Source organism: Meleagris gallopavo, chromosome 14, assembly GCF_000146605.3.
Source record: "Meleagris gallopavo isolate NT-WF06-2002-E0010 breed Aviagen turkey brand Nicholas breeding stock chromosome 14, Turkey_5.1, whole genome shotgun sequence".
Classification (NCBI taxonomy): Eukaryota; Metazoa; Chordata; class Aves; order Galliformes; family Phasianidae; genus Meleagris; species Meleagris gallopavo.
This window is the reverse complement of record NC_015024.2, coordinates 18,692,113-18,710,080: the sequence shown is the minus strand read 5'-3', so window position 1 is coordinate 18,710,080 and position 17,968 is coordinate 18,692,113. Positions and strand designations below refer to the sequence as shown.

General features: G+C 44.0%; 1 protein-coding gene across 3 annotated transcripts in view; it reads right to left on the bottom strand.

Moving 5' to 3' along the window:
- GRM7 (glutamate metabotropic receptor 7) overlaps window positions 1-17,968 on the bottom strand; it is a 219,705-nt gene that overhangs the window by 54,999 nt on the left and 146,738 nt on the right. The window contains exons 7-8 of one of the 3 annotated variants that reach the window (XM_031555627.1): window positions 17,175-17,177; window positions 12,948-13,084 (exon numbers count right to left, since the gene is read on the bottom strand). In XM_031555627.1, coding sequence (XP_031411487.1) covers window positions 12,948-13,084; window positions 17,175-17,177 — 140 coding nt within the window. Of the gene's footprint in view, window positions 1-12,947; window positions 13,089-15,364; window positions 17,930-17,968 lie in introns of those variants that run through there. The other 2 variants (XM_031555624.1, XM_031555625.1) reach the window with 2 other exon arrangements.

The following is a 17,968-nucleotide window of genomic DNA, read 5'->3' as shown; positions in this document are numbered from 1 at the left end:
TCCCATCCTTTACTGCAGTTTCTGTAAATAGGCTTTTGAGAACCTATTTTGAGAATCTAGAAAACCTAATTGAGAATCCAGAAAAACTTCTATTGTGTTGAGGAATTGTTACATTCAGTTCCTTCTTTTATTTACGTAAACCTATAAGCCTGCTTCTATTTAATGGCACTTTTCCCAATACTTCTTGCCTATCTGATTTGGAAACGACTTACAGATTTTGCAAAGTCCAGAGTTTCAGGATCAGGACCATGATGAAAAAGCAAGAATAATTTTTGTCCACAATTACTGTAATAGGACTGTCAACAAAACAAAACAGCAGAGCATTTCATTCAATACAATCTAACTAATACTAGCAAACCATGGGATTTGCTGCCGTTAGGTTCAGATAAAAGCAGTATTTTTAAGCAGTCCATATGAAAGCAAGCACTTCTGGTCTTTGCTTCTGCCCTCAGCCACCTCAGCACAGTGCCAGTCCTGCCGTCAGCCTTCCCTCCCGAGATTGGCACCTAATCTGCAGCTGCTCAGAATCCGGACGGCAGATGAGAAACAGGAGGACAGGCACTTCGTCATGGCCTTGCCAACGGCGCTCCTGATGCTGGCAGTGCACCGCGCTTTGTGCCCCTCCACGGCTGCCCCGTGCTGCCATGACACCGCATGCGCACCCAGCGCGCTGCCCCTTCACGCTCCCTGAAGGCTGCACACCACCACGAATTTCACCTCCCGGGTTCACTTCAAGATGCTGAATCCCACGGGTGAGGCTGTACGTGGCTCTGGCAGAGAGCAACCTGCACCAGGAGCAGAGCCCACAGCTCCCTGCCCGCCCCATGAACACCTCGGTGCGATGGGATCCGGCCCAGCATTAATTCTCATCACGCTTACCACAGAATAAACATTAGCAAGAAATGCTTAGTCTGTCTCATAAGGCCCAGCATAATTGTTCATTTTAATGAATAAAGTAACTCGATATATGTCGATAATTTAAACATTGCTGCTTCTTTTCTCAGCACCACAAACATTTCTGTAATAAGCTATTTGTTCTGAACCAAATTGTTTCATGCAATGTTTGATTAAAATAAAAGTCAGTACAAAAATAATTACGTTACTGATAATTAACCTTCTCAGGAAAAAGATAGCTACTTTCCCCAATAGGATGTTTATAACGGCGCTGCCATTAATTTCATGGACATATTAGGAAACAATTGCAGAGGATTGCGCTCAGATTTATTGCTATCTCACAGACTGCTTTCAGGCTCCTGTCACTAAGTCAGAGTTCAAACAGTTTTTGTACATTCAACTTCCCAGATAGCAATATTTGCATGACTTAGCTCTTCGGGCTTAGCTATTAATGTCTTGTAATTAGTTTTTCAATCCAGCACTTTAACATGATAACAGTTTTAAGCTAAGAATATGTCAACAACACACAGTCAACAAAGCTTCCTGCAAAATATCAACTAAAATCCCTTAAATAGATAACAGCAGCGATAAGCCAAACTACCAGGGAAAGACACAAATCTACCACAATGACTCACCCAGACACGGCCAACGCTGCATTTCACCCACTGCTGTAACTCTTCCCTTCAGCTCCATCCCCTGGGGGCAGCGGCACCCAGCCCTGCAGGAGGGGCTGCTCCCCACCACCCCGTCCGTCCCCATGTTGGGGCTCCTAACAGCCCTGGCACTGCCCCGCTCCTGCACCCGCTGCTGGGTTCCAAAACGGATCCAAAATGAGCAGCTTCAGATGAGCAGCACCAGCACCTCAGTTTTCCTACTGTGCTGAGATATTCCTCTTAAATCCATCCGAGTATTCTCCTCTTAAAACAGGAGTTAAAAGTCGCTGTGCGTGTCCTGCTCTGGTCTCTCCTACCACCGCCCGCTTTGTGCCAGGCAGGGCTGCGGGCACAGCCACATCTATCATTTAGTCATCGTTTATGTGATGAGTGAATCAGTGTTCAAACCAAAGGCAGTGGAAACTCATCACTGCTCGCAGGCTTGCAGCCAAAACCTGGCAGTTGTGTGCAGTCAGCACAGCTCCTTCAGCTCACTCCAGGCCCTGCTGCCGAAGCCGCACTGAGCTCTGAGCCGTGCTGCTGAGATCCCCGGGCTCTGTGTTGTACCTGCTTTTTGGTGATCGCACAACAATCGGTTCTTAACCTGCACAGAACCATGATGCATCTTCCTTTTCTCATCTTACTGCTTGTTTAGTTTAATATTTGTAGTCATTTTCCATCGATCTCACCTGCCTCGGTAGCACCGGACACCGACTGCAATGAGTAACAACGGTAATGAGATCCAAAGCCTATTTGTTCTACATTAAACCAAGGACAATTTTAGCTGATTCAGGGAGAAACGCTTAATCTACAGTTTTTGCAAAAATGCTCATTATGTATTCCTGTTGACACACAATAAAGCTGAAAATTAATTATTTTAATGCTTTTATATCTGACTACAGCTTCCTGTTGTCTTCTCAGTAATGGGATGGGATGGGCCATGCATCTTCAGAATTCATCCTGCAGCCCCTGCGCAACTTTTTTAATTAGAATAGAACATATACTTCCAAATGTGCATTTATAATAAGCAGTAGCTATCTATTTAAGTTGATAAGTTAGAGCAAATCTATCTTCTTGAAGTAATCTAGGAGAATTTGTCATCCTGAAGTGGCTTACAATTAGTTTCTGTAATCAGCCCCAGCCCATTGCTCAGACCAACACAGACTTCTGCTGTCCTTTGTGCTGTGCTCAGCATTTCGTCCCCAGCGTGCTCCACTGCCAGCCCTCTCAGAGCAACTCGAGGCCAACAGTCTTCGTCCCTGCTTCACAAAATAGAAATAAGCTCACGGTGCCTTTAATATTTTACATGCAGAAAATCACAGCTCCCATGGGGGGAGCAACACTGGCACACTTACACACCAGGCCTCATTTCATTACAAAACCAGCCCCTGTTGCCCACTGTCCTTATGTTGTGGTCACTCAACCAATATCAGAAACTTTTAGGAGAAAATTTGGTTTCCAAAGCTTTTCTTCATTCCCTACGAAACCTAGTGTAGTGCAAACCTTGGTGACAAATTATCTGATCTTTTTAAAGGGCTGAAAAGGCATTTAGGGAAAGAAAGGGAAGGGAAGGAAACACACTGCAAGGCATTATGGGGATATTTATACATCAGATTTCAGCTTCATACAGGAAGACAATGGCTTGCTGTGAGACCACCCCTAAACGCCTTAATCAAGTGATGCTCCCACTGATATCAACTGGAGCTTTGCTTCAGTGAGGAAGTGATGGATTGGTGTTTAATTATGCCATAAATCAACTTGAAATCACCAGCAGTCACCCCCAGGATGCCCAGGAGGAACAGCCATCAGGCATAGATTGCATTGTAAGAAGTGCTAACACTCTAAAGCTTATACTCTTGGAGTCTTGGAGGGGGAGGAGGAGGAAAGAAGGAGGGGATTTAACCAAGGTGGTGTGGGGATCATGACAAAATACCTCATTTCAGTTCAGCTGCTCACTGACGTGACCATGGACCACAGACAATCTGCAATTCTGAGTCTCCCTGTTACTGAAACTGGACCGACATTTAACCCAGCATCACATATCTTGAGAGCATCAGTGGGACAGCCCATTTAAAGGCTGGTTCAGCGGACAGGACTGGGAGCAGGGCGGGCTGGCCGCCAGCAGGGCTCAGTGAGGCATCCCTGGCACAACTCACAACCCACAGATGTCAGCCTGAAAAGAGCCCACTGCTGGCAGCCCACGCTTCTGCCAGCTCCTGATGTTTCTGTGGTCGTGTAGAAGGAGATAAAACGCTGCTTAATTAAAGGAGCAATTTACGGCTTGTCTGGCACCTAACTGGGACAATGAAAGCAGTTTATGAGCATAGTAGCCTGGACTATTATAAGCATTTTATGCCTTTGGCATAAGCCAACTTGTCCTTTAGTGTCACAGCCCTCAACAAAGCGCAGCTGGAGCCGGAGCCGTGCGCGGCCGCCCCGCACACACCTCCATGCAGTGCAGCACTCGTATGCACCGCGGTGTGAAACAGAGATGAAAGGTTTCATTTCAAAGCGAGGTGGCCCAGTTATATAAGGTCATATAAGAGAAACTGCTCAATATTTTACAGCCGGGCAGGAAATGGCCTTAGCAAAGTTGCCTTCCATCACAGATTTCTGCTTTCGTCTGCTTTCCGGGACGGTCAGACACGATGGCATGTGTCTTATTTCAAATATACCCATGCTGCCGTTAGAATAAAAATAAGAAACTTAGAAGTCACGAGGCAATAAATAATTAGATAAGGGAACCTCACACCTGGCTCCTGACAAAGAGGGCTGAAATGGTCCCACAACCCCCCTGCTGCTTCCACCCCAACATCTCTAAGCAGCAGTGAACGCAGCAGCACGTGCTAAATAGGATGGAGGAAGCTCTGCATCCAGTGTAATGAAGGCGTAGCAGAGCAAGATGAAAGCCAAGGCAGCAGCACGTGCAGCTTTCTGTACGTGCCCAAGACCTTCCCTGGGAATTTGAAGCTCTGCACTTGCTCCATGGCTGTCCTGGAAATGAAGACTAAAGGGATTCATTGTGGAGGATGACAAAAATCCCTCAATCTAAAGTACCAAACCTCCTAAAAAACAGCTTGATATTGGGTCAAAGTAATTGCTCAGAATTTAAGTGAACAGTTGAAATCAAATGTTCTGTTCTAATACGTTCATAATACTCAGAAATTTTCAAGTTCAAGTCCCAAATAACAATATGAGATGACAAGGGCACCTAGAAGCAAAGGCAGGAATTCTGATTTTTTTCCCCAGAACTCATTTTCAGAGCTATTTTTCATAGTACGGCCATGAGTTGACCTTACCCAGGTTTTGAGAAAAGGATTATCCCTTGATGCTTATTTATCTCTGCTTATGAGCTAATGATTTCTTTTTCTGTTATTTATGGTTGTGAAAAAGAAATACATCAGCCAAATCTGATATATTACTTTCAAAATGGAAAGGGTAATAACTAGAGATGTACCAAATGGCAGGTGTGTAATTTGGATAGCATTTATCTTGAAGTGCCTGCCAACTCAAAATGCTTCAGTTTATTTATCCTACTAATTTCCAAGCTGATTCAAAGACCAGTATGTGCTAGTCAAATTATTTGGTCCTGGTCTTCCCCTTTTAAAGGATCAGCATCAATTGTACAGTAATTTCCTCGTCATGGCAAGTGAGCATGGCATAATGACACACAGGCTGGGGAAGCAAGATGAAAGAACCACAAAATTCCAAGTGATACTCAGCACCTAACTTCTTTAGGCCCTAATTAGGTTGCTACAGTATTATTAATGCTACTAAATTTTCTTGCTCGGGCTACACTCGGTCAATCGGTCCCAACCACTGTAGATGGTACACAGAAAATTAGGGCTGGCTAATGAGACTAATTATCCTTCACATGGAGGCTGCTCTTTCACCAAGGCTGTGATCATGTCGTGCTGAAACAGGGCTGGGGAAGCAAGAGCAAAGGAGGTCACTGCACAGCGATGGCACAGGGCGTGCTGCTGCTTTGAAGGCTACACGGAATGCTGGTTTGCTTGGGCTGTGCAGCGTGGACAAACTGGCACGACACATATGAAAGGCTAAGATGGCATGCAAAACAGAAACAGAGTCTGAAAAAGAAGGTTACTTCATAGATTCAATGCCTGAATAAATAAGAGTAAAAATACTATCCTCCAATTGCATCATTAATGGTGCTGTCTTCCTGCACTTCCACCGAAATTCTGCAGCCAACTTCAGAGCTTTATTTCCTACATGAACCACGGCAAGTTAAGGAATTTTGTGCCTCAGTGCACTTTTGCAGACTTAATCAGAAATAACCAACACCTCGCATTTTTCTCCCCACTGTACCCTTTTCCCCTCTCTGAAAAGTGAGCACAGCAATGGGGAGCAACTTTTCAGCCCTCCTGCTGAGCACCCTCAATATGCCACCGCTGGGCATCCTTTGCAGCGCAGACACTCTTCCTTCCCTCTCCTCCCCAGGAATACAGAAATGCATTACAGAAGCATCCCAACTAGCAGAGAACAGCCTGTGCTGCTTTTTCCAGTCATATTTCTGAAAGAAAAGCCATCCAAGCTTTGGCTTCTGCCAAGGGAAGTGGAAGTCCATACTGCTAATTTCATTTCACCAGTCTGTCTGAAAGACAGACAGTGCAAGAATGGAAGAAAATAGCTCATTATAGGCAACATTTCTAGCTGCTATTGGGAGCTGCTGCTCGGAAGCCACATTTAATGGTCAAATACACACTCTCCATATCATTAAAAGGTGCAATTAACAAGTAAACAAGGTTGTTTCATGGGAATCATCTACTGCAGCATTTTCATATTAAAAGTACAGATCAGTGGAAGAAGAAGCAAACAAACAGTGAAACAAAACAAATAAACTTTAGGGAAAGCCTCTTTTAAGTGCAAACAAAAGGAATTTCTCAGCTCTATTTGGGGCTGTTATTGCCTACCATACAAATGATTAGCCTGAGACATTGCAATGCATACTGTATACCCAATATTGTACTCTTCACGCAAACCACATCGATTTTCTATGTAAGCTGGTATCCAGGGACATTTAAAAATGATTATTTTTGACACAATCACTGCATGGACTCCTTTGAGAACCTTTATAATTTGCTTAATCATTGGAAATTCTAATGGCCATTCACACAGTCCTGGTGCGGGCAGAGCCTCTTGAAAACCCCGTATGGAATTTCTTCCTTCCTTCTAAAGAAAACCATCATAATTCCCTTCTGCTATCCAAAGGACTCACATCTGTGTGGGATGACAAAACAGAAGCTGGAAGCTCCTCCTGGATGACCCTGGGTTTAATCCTTCCCAGGCCTCTGAGTGGATCCCATAGGCCACCTCAAGTCCCATCACACAGCTCCTGTGAGCGAGCCGGCAGCCCAAAGTTGTGATGTGTAGGAGAGCAAATACATCACCTATTTTAAAAGTGCAACTTCGTTATTTTTTGATCTATTTCTTACCTTACTCGCTCTCAGAGCAGGTCTGGTCGCCTATTGGCTCCTGGCATTTAGAAGAACACAAGATGAGGCAAATTCTGAAGCCAGTAAGTTGCCCGATACACTTTTTTCCTTTCCAGCTTGTATGAGTTTCTTACCTTTTTTTTGCACTACCTTTGAAAAGATGCGGTATATCTTAGGTACTCTCTCCATCTGGTTTCTCTTAACATTTATGTCCTTACAAACATTTTACCTTGTGACATTCTCAGACCTGGAGAAAATTATACCAATGCTCACAGTTACCAAAAGCTGATATAGCTTAATTCATTTCACTTTGCCTAAGGTAGTGCAGCTCATGCAGCATACATTACCACCTAAGCAAAATGGGTCAATAATGAACAAGAAATGACATTTCATATCTTTAATCCCAAGTCTGAGTTAGTTTTCAAAGCGAGGTGCAAGATTTAACTATTGCCTTCCTACTTATACGTAGTACAAATTCATATGGAAAGTGCAGCCCACAGAATAAACTTCTTCTTAAAAAAAGTACATGCATATATATATGTATTTATATATTTATATGTACATATACATACATATGTATAGATATACATATATATATATACAGTTTTTGTGATTCCAAGTATGGCAAGTAAGCTCCAGGAATAGCACTGAGCACTGAACGTCACTGAATAGCTGCTTGGATCCAGTTGCTGCTCTGGATATTTCCCTAAAAAGGCCTGTACATGTAGGTCTCCTGCCAGAAGATCAGACGTCTCATTATTCTTTCTATTCTGTTAGATCTCTATTTATAACATTTATTTTCAAATTCTGTAACAGAGATGTTTGTGGCATCTAAATAGATCAGTCTGAGCAGTAGCTGAATAGGTGTGGAACAGCTGATAACAAAATTATCTAATATATCTTTGGGAAAAAAAGAAGCCCAGTGTGGAAGTGGCACTGTTACCCTATCACCTCCCTGAGGCCAAGGCCAGATCCCTGCTCCTGTATACCCAGAGACACCGAAGGTCACGGATGTTACTCGAAGACATGGTTGTTTTCTGCCCATCTTCCCTCTCCTCTAAATCACTGAACCCACAGTGAAGAAAATAACACAGCACAGCTACTTCCCCAAGGATGAGGGAGTTTATTAATAAGCACAGAGTGATTTCCTTTGCACCACAGAACACGAGACAGGATTTATAAGCAGTTAGATTCATGTAGTGTACATGTTTATGGAACACTATTGATGATTATCAATACGATTCATCTCCTAAGCACTTGTTTAGAAAGATTGCAGTGATAAATCACTTATTGCTGGAGGAGATTATAAGAAGAGTAAGGAATTGCCCTGCCATTGGCCTTCTGACTCTGCACACAAAGGCTCTATGCAGGTGGCAGTCATGTTCCAACACCTACACTGCTTAATGCTGCTAAACTATTTGTCATTCGAAGGCACATCATTAAAACAATACAGATTTGCTTGTTTATTTCTGCGCACTCTGCAAGGTTTTTAGGCATCTTTAATATGTATCTGCTCCTGCTTACAAAAAGAATTAATTAGAGATGCTTTAATTTCACTTGGAACCAACAGTGAACTCAGTCTGATGCTCTGCTATGACACACGTTTCAAGCTGGGGCTCCCTGAAATCTCTGCAGTATAGCAGTGGGCAGGGCAACAGGCTTTCCACCTCTGCTCTTTATCAGCTGGGGATGCACCTTCAGTCATCCTGAAAAATGCACTTCAGCCTCAGACCAGCAACCCGTTGCCCCATAGCACCTTTACATATCACAGCACTGAGCAGGAGATGCTGATGCAATTAAAATAATATGATGCAATCTACACGGACACCAACAGATGGGAGGCACAGCTCTCAGTCCAGACCTGCAGCTCATCGTGCAGGACCTCAGTGCCAACAGCTCATTTGTTCCTTCTGCAAGGGCCCAGACCTCCTGGGATGGGTCTCACCAGCCTGCTCACAGTGCTGCTGCCATGGTGCTGGCACAGCTGCACCAAGTCCAAGCTCAGTGGGATTAAACCATGCAACAAACTGCCAACTGCAAACAGCCTTGGCTTTAATGACTCCCAAGAGCTTGTCAATGCAAAACAGGAAAGTACAGGGGTACAGAAGGAAGAAAAAGGCTGTTCAAAGACAGCCACGATGCAGGATGCTGCTTGTGCAGCAAATGGTACAGGGGTGTGGGAGCGAGTTCAAGCACTGCAGGGAAACATTGGAGACAAGTATGGGATGGAGTCCCAGGGAACATGATAAAGAATGCTGCTGTGCTAGGGTATGCAATAGACAAATCCTTGGAAAAACAAGATTCAGCAATTTCACGGGGATTTTTTTCCCTTTACTTTTGGATTTTGACAGCTCAAGGGCAGTTGCAGAGGTTTGGACATGAAAACATAATAAACCTGAGGCATGCTGAGTTAACTATATAGCGAAGGGAAGCAGTATCACTACATCTCCCACGAGAACCTCCCGTTCCTCTAGAGGCAATCCATTTCTGCCTCCTTCAGACGCATCAGCTCCTCCAGCAGAGGCGTGTTTGTCCTTCTCAGGTACCTCAAAGCATTGGAAGTCGCATTCACACAAGTCAGCCAGTCCTGGCATTGTTAAGTGCCTTCACTGGCCAACCCCAAAGCGCTTTATGGAGGAACAGAGGCACACATGTCAGGAAGGTACCCATTATAGGATCTATGGGGTAAAATAGCACAGACAGCTCACTGCCTTTCTAAAATTCAAAGTTCAAATTTAAGATGTGAAAGCTGAGTCTCTCGGCCATTCTGCCTTCATCCCTAACCCACAGCAAGCCTCCCTATTGCTTACTGCATAAATAGCACAAATAACAGTAATCAGGTCATTAAAACAAACAATAACACAACAAAAACAAAATCCTCCACACACTAAAAGTTACCCGGTGTAAAACAAACAAAACCCAGCTGCTATCTGACACCTTTTTCCCACAGTAAATTTCCTCCTTTCCATCAGTAGCACTGCTTGTTCTGAAACACATTCAAAATAGTTCTCCTTGTACTGATGCTTTATAAATGCATTTTATATATATATAATAATAAACAAGCATACTCGTGTACTCTCAGCACTGGCAAAGTGCAAGAGAGTCCAGATTTCCAATGCTCATATGAAACCTAGAACATAGGCCAGCAATGCTCTCATCCAATTGCATGGGCTGCATCTCTGCTACTGAGCAGGCTCAGGGGTTCACGAGCCTGCATCTCAGTGGGGACGCAGCTGGCCGAGATTCCAACCCTAAAATCCAGGGGATGCATTTCAAACCATAAGAGGGCACAAACTATAAATACTGTTTACTAAATCCGTGTGCCGGAGGCTGACAGAACTTGACATAACCCTCGTGACATGCTCTGCCATGACTCCTGTGGGAGGTGGTGGGGCATCGTGTAATCATCCTCACTGCAGGGAGAACACAGCACTGCAACAGTTTTTCATGGAACAGTGGCCAAACCATTTAAAATTAGACATCTGCTCATTTTACCCTTGCGTAGATGTCTGTGAAATACAGCCAACATTTTTACTAAATCATGCCTTGAGCGTTAGGCTAAGCTGTGTTAGATTGCTTGAGATCAAGCAAGTGAAAGAAAATTCGGTCATTACATTGGCCTTATGTAAAAACTACGTTATGGCCCAACTTTGCTGCAGTGAGAGTGATAAAGTATTTTCTTGGTAATCAATAAAATTCTGACCTCAGACACAGAAACGTAAGTGCAGGGTGAGTCAGCTGCACTCAGAGGAGACACCTCACATACGCTACAGGCAGATCTGAGCCTGGCTCCGTGTGTGGGGAGCAGACATCTGCCTTCTCCAAACACTGCTGCCAGACAAGAAAGCAAATGGGATACAAAGATGTGGAGAAGCAACTGGGATCGAGAGAAATACAGACTCAGACATCTCAAAAAACCAGGCCTGTAAGCTGATGATAACAACAGGAAAATGAACTGGCATGGCTTATTGTAAGACTTGTAAATATATGTTGCTAAAGATCTCCTCAGCCTATCTACTGTCTTTTGCAACAGAAAAAGAAAAGTCAAGCAGTTATTGTGAACAAAAATATGGTGCAGCTAATCAAGATCAGCATCATGACTCCACCATGACTTCTGCCTCTCACCACAGAAGGGTGAGAAGGGGAAGACAACACACACCACTGTAGGACCATAGACTGAACAGCAACACTGCTTCCATGGGAAAAATAACAGCAAAACGCTCTTAGCTTCTTTAAATGAGGACAATACTAAAGAAAAAAACACATTACTCACCTAGGACAGTCTTTGGCACTTATCTGCCTACTGCTTTTGAGACCTGGTTACCATTAATGGCAGCGTAACTGGGCAGAACAACTTCTCTTTTGTGATGGAGAACATTCAGATGCACAGAACTAAACCAGACAGCCTCAAATGGCAAGTCTTGTGGAAAACAGAGCACCATTTCAGCATTTTCTAAACTAAAATCAACACTCTCACCAACCATCCTTTGTCTCCCCTCTTGTGTTGGTATTAAAGAAATGAGAATTGGGAAAATATCCTGAAGCGTAACCTCAACATCCATTACTGAAAATAAATTGCAGACTTTGGCAGTTTTCCTGGGAGATACTTAATAGCAGCTTCTATTTTGTTTGGTTATTTTAGGGCATCCTTGACTCTTCTAAACTCCAGAATGTTCCTTATTATTGTAAGAAAAAACTCAGGGACTGTCATATCAAAGCTAATCCTGTGCGTGAGGAGAAGGGAAGCTACTGAGACAGTCTCAGCTATTGACACAACACGGTAGCCTTCAGGATATGAGGGTGAGGAATGCTTTTTATGGAAACATTTAGCACGACGGCAGGAATACAAATCAAGCTCCATTAATTTAGTTTTAAATATTAATGAGCCAGGATGCGTAGTTTATATAAAGATTTACTTAATAAAATATTAAAATTTTTGCCAAAAGAATTGTAAATTCCAAGTCTATAAAGGAGAGTCAAGCATCAGAAGTTGTAAAAGACGGAAATATCCAATCAAAGAGCATCAGAATTCAAGAAGAGCACAACATTGTGCTTAGTCTCAAGGGCTGCACTCTTGGTAATCCACATTAATTATTGTTTGGACCAGGAGAGGAAAGGCCTTCTGTAGCAACCGGCATTCCACTTCAGCAACACCTCGGCTTTATGCCATTGCTGCTGCTGCAGAACAGTCAGACTGAACCAGAGGTATCGTCTCTGCTCTTGTGACAGTCTGTAGGGAGCCAAAGAGCTCCGTGGTTAAGCAGCACATCTCCTCCATGTCCATGGGGCACAAGCGCACGCACAATGTCAAGCAGGAAGCCTGAGCCCAGATCTCTGGAGATCTGTAGGCCAGGGACCTGTCATCAGCCTCATGTGGGTAGAGCTGACAAGAGCTCCCAGCTTTCTCAGCCAGCAGTCATATTTGTTTGTTCATCTGGGCAGCACCAAAATGTCTGGGGAATCTTTGATCACCTATTCTTACATCCTTACTTCTCTTTCAGGCACTGTTACAGAAGAGGTACCTCATTCATATGGATGTATTTCACTTAAAAGTAACAGGAAAAGTGACTCACTCAAGAAATACTTCATTTCAGCTTTTTTAAAAACAGAAAAACTGAAGAGCATCTACAAATGAAAGCCCATTGGTTCCAAACCACAACGCATTACTGGTTTATTTTCCAACGTGGCAACTAGGGACTCCAGACATGCAAAGGTAATAAAATTTGCATGACTGCCTGATGTCCTTATCTGTCTGAGGAGCTTTGGTACTCACAGCACAGATAGAAGGTGTCAGGAGAGATGCAAGAAATAATGCACTGCACAGCTGCAGAGAAATAGTAATTATGTTAGTTCCTGCACGGCGGGGAAAAAGGAAACAGAACTAAACCATTTCATCACTGTACCTGAAAGCAAACAAACGAATGAGGAAAAACTGGCATGGACTCACATTGAGCTGGAGGTCATCCGTCCACTGCCCGACGAGGCGGTAGCCCGGGGTGCTGGTGTTGGTGGTGTGGTACTGGAAGATGTCGTAGCGCCCTGGAGCATCACCATTTTTGTTAAACATCACTGGAGTGCCAGCCACTGCCTGGGGGAAGGAAACAAGACCAAATCCCAAACCAAAAAAAAAAGAAGAAAGAAAAAGCCAAAGCTTTACAGCAGCTATTTTATTTAGTCACGCCTGGGAGCTTTCAGACTGGCAATGTATTTCAGGCATTGGTTATCTATCACCAAGCCATCTAATGCAGATACTTCAGGACACGCTGGAATAATCCTAGTCCTCTCCCCTGATTAATTACTCCTGCCCAAGCCCACTGACTAAAAATAAAATGAAGCAAAACCAGATCAGTTTTCCTTCACTCGAGCTTTGCAAACAGCAAGAAATATCAGAAGGCTTTTCTTCCTGCCCTCCAGCCTCCCTCCCCATCTCTTTTTCCTTAGGGAGTTCTTTACTGAAAATCACACTTGTGAATGGAGCCTTTAAATGATTCTTTTTTCCCCCAGAAAATGTTCCATCTGCTTCTGAGAGATACTGCTGTCAGAAGTCAGCCCAGGTCTAGTGAATCTTGATTGGCATCCAGAAATAGCTTCCTCCTCCACAATATGTTCTTATTCCTGTAATCAGCATGCAGTTGGGGTGGAAAAGAACAGACTAAACTATAGGAAGATCATTCCTTGTGTGCTCCCTTATTGAGTCTCTGTGAAACTGACACAGGCTGAAAAGCACCTCGGGTTGGAGCCATTCAGATCAGGATGCTGCATCAACTCCACCTGCCATGTACCAGGGTAACCAACACAGGGCTTGGATGCAGGGCAGCAGCAAAGCAAGCATCCCTCCAGAGCCCCCCCATGCTGCTGCTGAGCAGAGCTGCCCAGCACTGACCCCCAGTGCTGCTACCAACCATTCCCAGTCCTTGCACAGATAAGTGCTCCCCAGGGCACCTGCATCTCAATTGCCGTGGTGTCAGAAGTGAGCCCTTTCCTAAAGGAGAATGTAGAGCAATGCTGCGTTTCCTTTAAGGGTCACATTTATTACAACATACATTAAAATAAGCTTTGGTGTGGCAGAGTAATATTGTGTCAAGATTGAAGATTTCAGCTCTAGCATCTCTATATTCAAAGCTGCTTCCTTCTGCATAACTTCTCTTTTTTTTTTTCCCCCCAAAGCAATGAAAAATCTCTCCTGCGGTAGCACTGAACTTTAAGATTATGGTTTTCTTCATGATTCCCATTCTTCATTGAATTCCAGAGAGCAAAAGAAAATTTGAAGAAGTAAATTAGCATAGTTTTCATTGCAGCTCTGGTAAATGGCTTCCTGTCTATCCTGCAAGCCTCAGAGATCAGATATGGATTCAGTTCAAAGGCTGGTACAGAAAATCTTCCACAGAGATCTCTCCGGTTCCTTACGAGCACAAAGCTGATATTTAATTGTCATTACAGATTCATGTACCCAGAACACATTTATAATGAAAATGCTTAGAATGAAGAGGAATGGCCATAACTCCTTAACTCCTCAGCTCCTCCTGAAAGTCAGCACAAATGGGAAACGGTGTTTTGCTAATCACGACTTCTAAAGGGCTGTATATTATTAGTTAAGCTTCTTTCTGTTTTGTTTTGTTTTGTTTTTCTCCCAGAACTGACAAAAATAAAGGTGCAATCCAGAGCCACTACTCCAAGCTGCGCTGTTTCTGTGCTTTGTGGGAGCAGTAAAACATTTTGCCCGTTCCTGCTAATTGTTGCATAGAGGCAGTTTTTAAGGATTACTTAGAATAGCAGTGTTGAAGAGCAGTGCTGTATGTGGCTGCTGCAGGATTGGCATGGGACAGCATCGGTGCTGGGTCACCTCCACAGCACAGCTCCTGGGACAAGGACTATCATGCGCTGATGTGGGTACCTGACTGCAGTGCACACCTGTTGCTGTCTGCAGGTCACCACCATTTCTGCTTTAGAATCATATAGGAAAAAAAGAAAAACAACCTGTGAAACAGGTTGCAAACTGCAGGGAAGTCAACCAGCTATAGAAACGCAGAGAACTGGGATAGTCCCAGGCCAGAAGCCAAGTCACAGCCTCCTGTTTTCCAGCTTTGAAGTTGGAGTAATTGCACTCCCAGCCAAGGACCTGCTTTGTAAGCACCGACCTTCTGCAGCCTTTGCTGGGCTCTGCTGTGTGCAGGTGCTCTGTCTGCAGGGACCCCATCGCTCCCATCCTGCTCTAAATCACTGCAGCACTTCAGCCTCTATGTGCAGTTCCAGCTTCTTTGTGCACTCATGAAAATAAGGGATGCATGAAAACCTCCTCACAGAGACAAAAGGATTTCCAAAATTGATTCTATTTATTACTTGACTTCTTGATCTTATAATTATTACAATATTTGGTTGATGAGCTTTCACTTTTTTTTTCTTTTTAATATAATTTAGGATTTATTTTCCTTCTGCTGAGATTCATACCATTTTGCTACAGCTTAGGCAAGCACTTCAGAAACTGAGCAGTAGCCTGCAGGCTGCAGCTCCTTGCTCATTCAGAGGCTATGACAATTTAATTCATCTTCAGCTCCCAACAAATAAGCTGTCCTTTCACCACACAGATGGAGAGCACATGACACCCATTCACCTGCAGGATGCATTCAAGAGAAGATGCAATCTGACTGAATTTGTAGAATTTCAATCCCTTAATCACCACAAGATGGGAAATGAATTAATAGGAGGAGGACAGGATGGTAGGCAGGTGTGCCTAGCCAAGGTGTTTCTTTATTATTCCATCCACGCTGACTGCAGTTTGAGGACCTGAAGGGCTCGGATGAACAAAGCCTTCAGCTTTTTCACTGGGGAAAAATACAACCTCCACTCTGCACCATAGGATTTTCAGAATCCTACTGCACGAGCACTTGGAGTTTTAAGTTTTCTGTATTTGGAGGCTTTCTGTTCTAAAGATAATGTGACAATATCAAAATTCACACTGAGATCCTCGTACAAATCCAGTCGCTCTTCATTAAAACGTTGCTTGTGCTCCTTCTGCGTGAATGTCATTACCTTTGCAGGGAAGAAAGGGCTTTAGAAGCAGTTACAGGCGAGATGGCTCCAGCTTCATCGTGGCAGAGAGAGCCATTACATGCACAGAGATCTCCAGCTCATGGGCTCAGGATGGGCCCGTGCATTTTTTCTCTCCAGCTCAGGGTTCAGGCAAAGCACCCCCACTGCTCTGCTCTGTTTCTACTACAAGTTTAGGTAGAGAACTGGTAGAACAAGGGTTTAAGCACAGACCAAATGTTGTTTTCCAAGCCCTACCTCTGATGAAAAGAATTGCATGGCTGCGCCAGCGACCTAGAGAAGGGCAGGGTAAGGGCTAGGATAACATCGCTGAAGCAAACCCAGCAGCCCCACCACAGCGTGATGCCAAGGCAGACGTGGGCACCAGCACTGCTGTCCCCAGGGCTCCCAGGCCTTACCACAACAGCACTACACAACCCAGGCCCACAAGTGCTCTCTCTTTGCTTCTGTTCCCACATCCACCTGCGTTTGCAGGCTGGCCACTCAGTGCGTTATATGGCAGCTGTTGATCCTGGGTTGGCTGAATGAATTGACTGCAATTTTGGGAATTTACTTTTATACAGCACAGAAAAAAGCAAGCTCTGCAGAACCTGTCTCCACATCCACAGGAACCTCCCCCAGGAGGGCTGCAGCTGAATGCTGAGCACGGCTGTGCAAACCCATGCGCAGTTCTGCACTATGAGCACAACGAGAAGCTGAATTCCACCCTCAGATAAAAACCCTTACAGGAACTGGTTCTTTTCCCATTGGAAATGTCCAAGGCTAAATAGCCGTGAGCAGTTTAAAGGTTTTAAACCTCTCTTCACTTGGTCACCATCCTCCTTCCCCCAGTAATAAAGCAAACTGCAACTTCAAGCCCCTGTGCTGGATGCCACTTACATGTATGCAAACAAAGAAAAACACCACATGGTCATGTAAATCAATCACAAGTGGAGGAAGAAAAGTCATCTTTTAAAGGACTGACCAAGAAAACACAAAGAAGGAAACTAAAGTTAGCATGCAACAACTCTGGAAGCTAGGCATTAGGCACCCAGTCTCTCAAATTATTTCTCAGCTCTATTAAAATGGCTCCTGGTTAAGCCTCAGATCTTTTATCTTATTCAGAGATAGGGCAGAGCAGTCAGACCTCCTGGTACACACATTAGCAATGTTTACGAAGAGGAAATAACATTAGGTTGCTGTAATGCTACCCCTGCAAGCAATCAGCTCTGGTCCCCCTCTAGTTGCAGGCGAGTGTTGGTTAATGAAACTGTAATAAGATTACAGTAAAACGTACAGAGGCAGAGAAATATTCCTAATATTCAGGTCTAATTCATACAGTGCAGTGCAAATAAAGATATGTGAAAGCCCATCGTGTTGTATGAAACACAGGGTTGGTATTGCAGCTGTTACCATCCACTGGTAAAAAGCTGGTAGATTAACAATAAGCACACAAAAGGATAAAGTCATCCCATCCCCATTCCTATGATATTACAACTCCTCTAAATACCTACTGGGGGAGTAGAGGTTGGGGTAATTACTCTGTCTACATTATAGATGTGATTCTGCAAATGGACCTGGCTCTTTAGCTGTCCTCTCTTCTTCTGAGTGCTGAGCAAAGTCAGGTAAGATACCAGAATTTCTTCCAGTTAGCTTGCTCCAAATACAGGAAAGAACACAAATGGGGACAGACATATTAAGATGAAGAAAAACTTGGGCATTTACTCGGCTATTTCTCCCACAGGAAATCACAGGCTTTGGGAAGACATCCTAGAACAGCAGCAGCAATTTCTGTCTTTGCAGAAGCCTATCTACCTCAGCTGAAGCAGGATGCTTTCGGACGCTAAATAGACTCGGTCTTCTGCCACAAACTCTAGTGAAATTCTAAAACCAAAGCATCACCTGAAAGGAGTGAATAAATTCACGGAGTGAAACTGAATG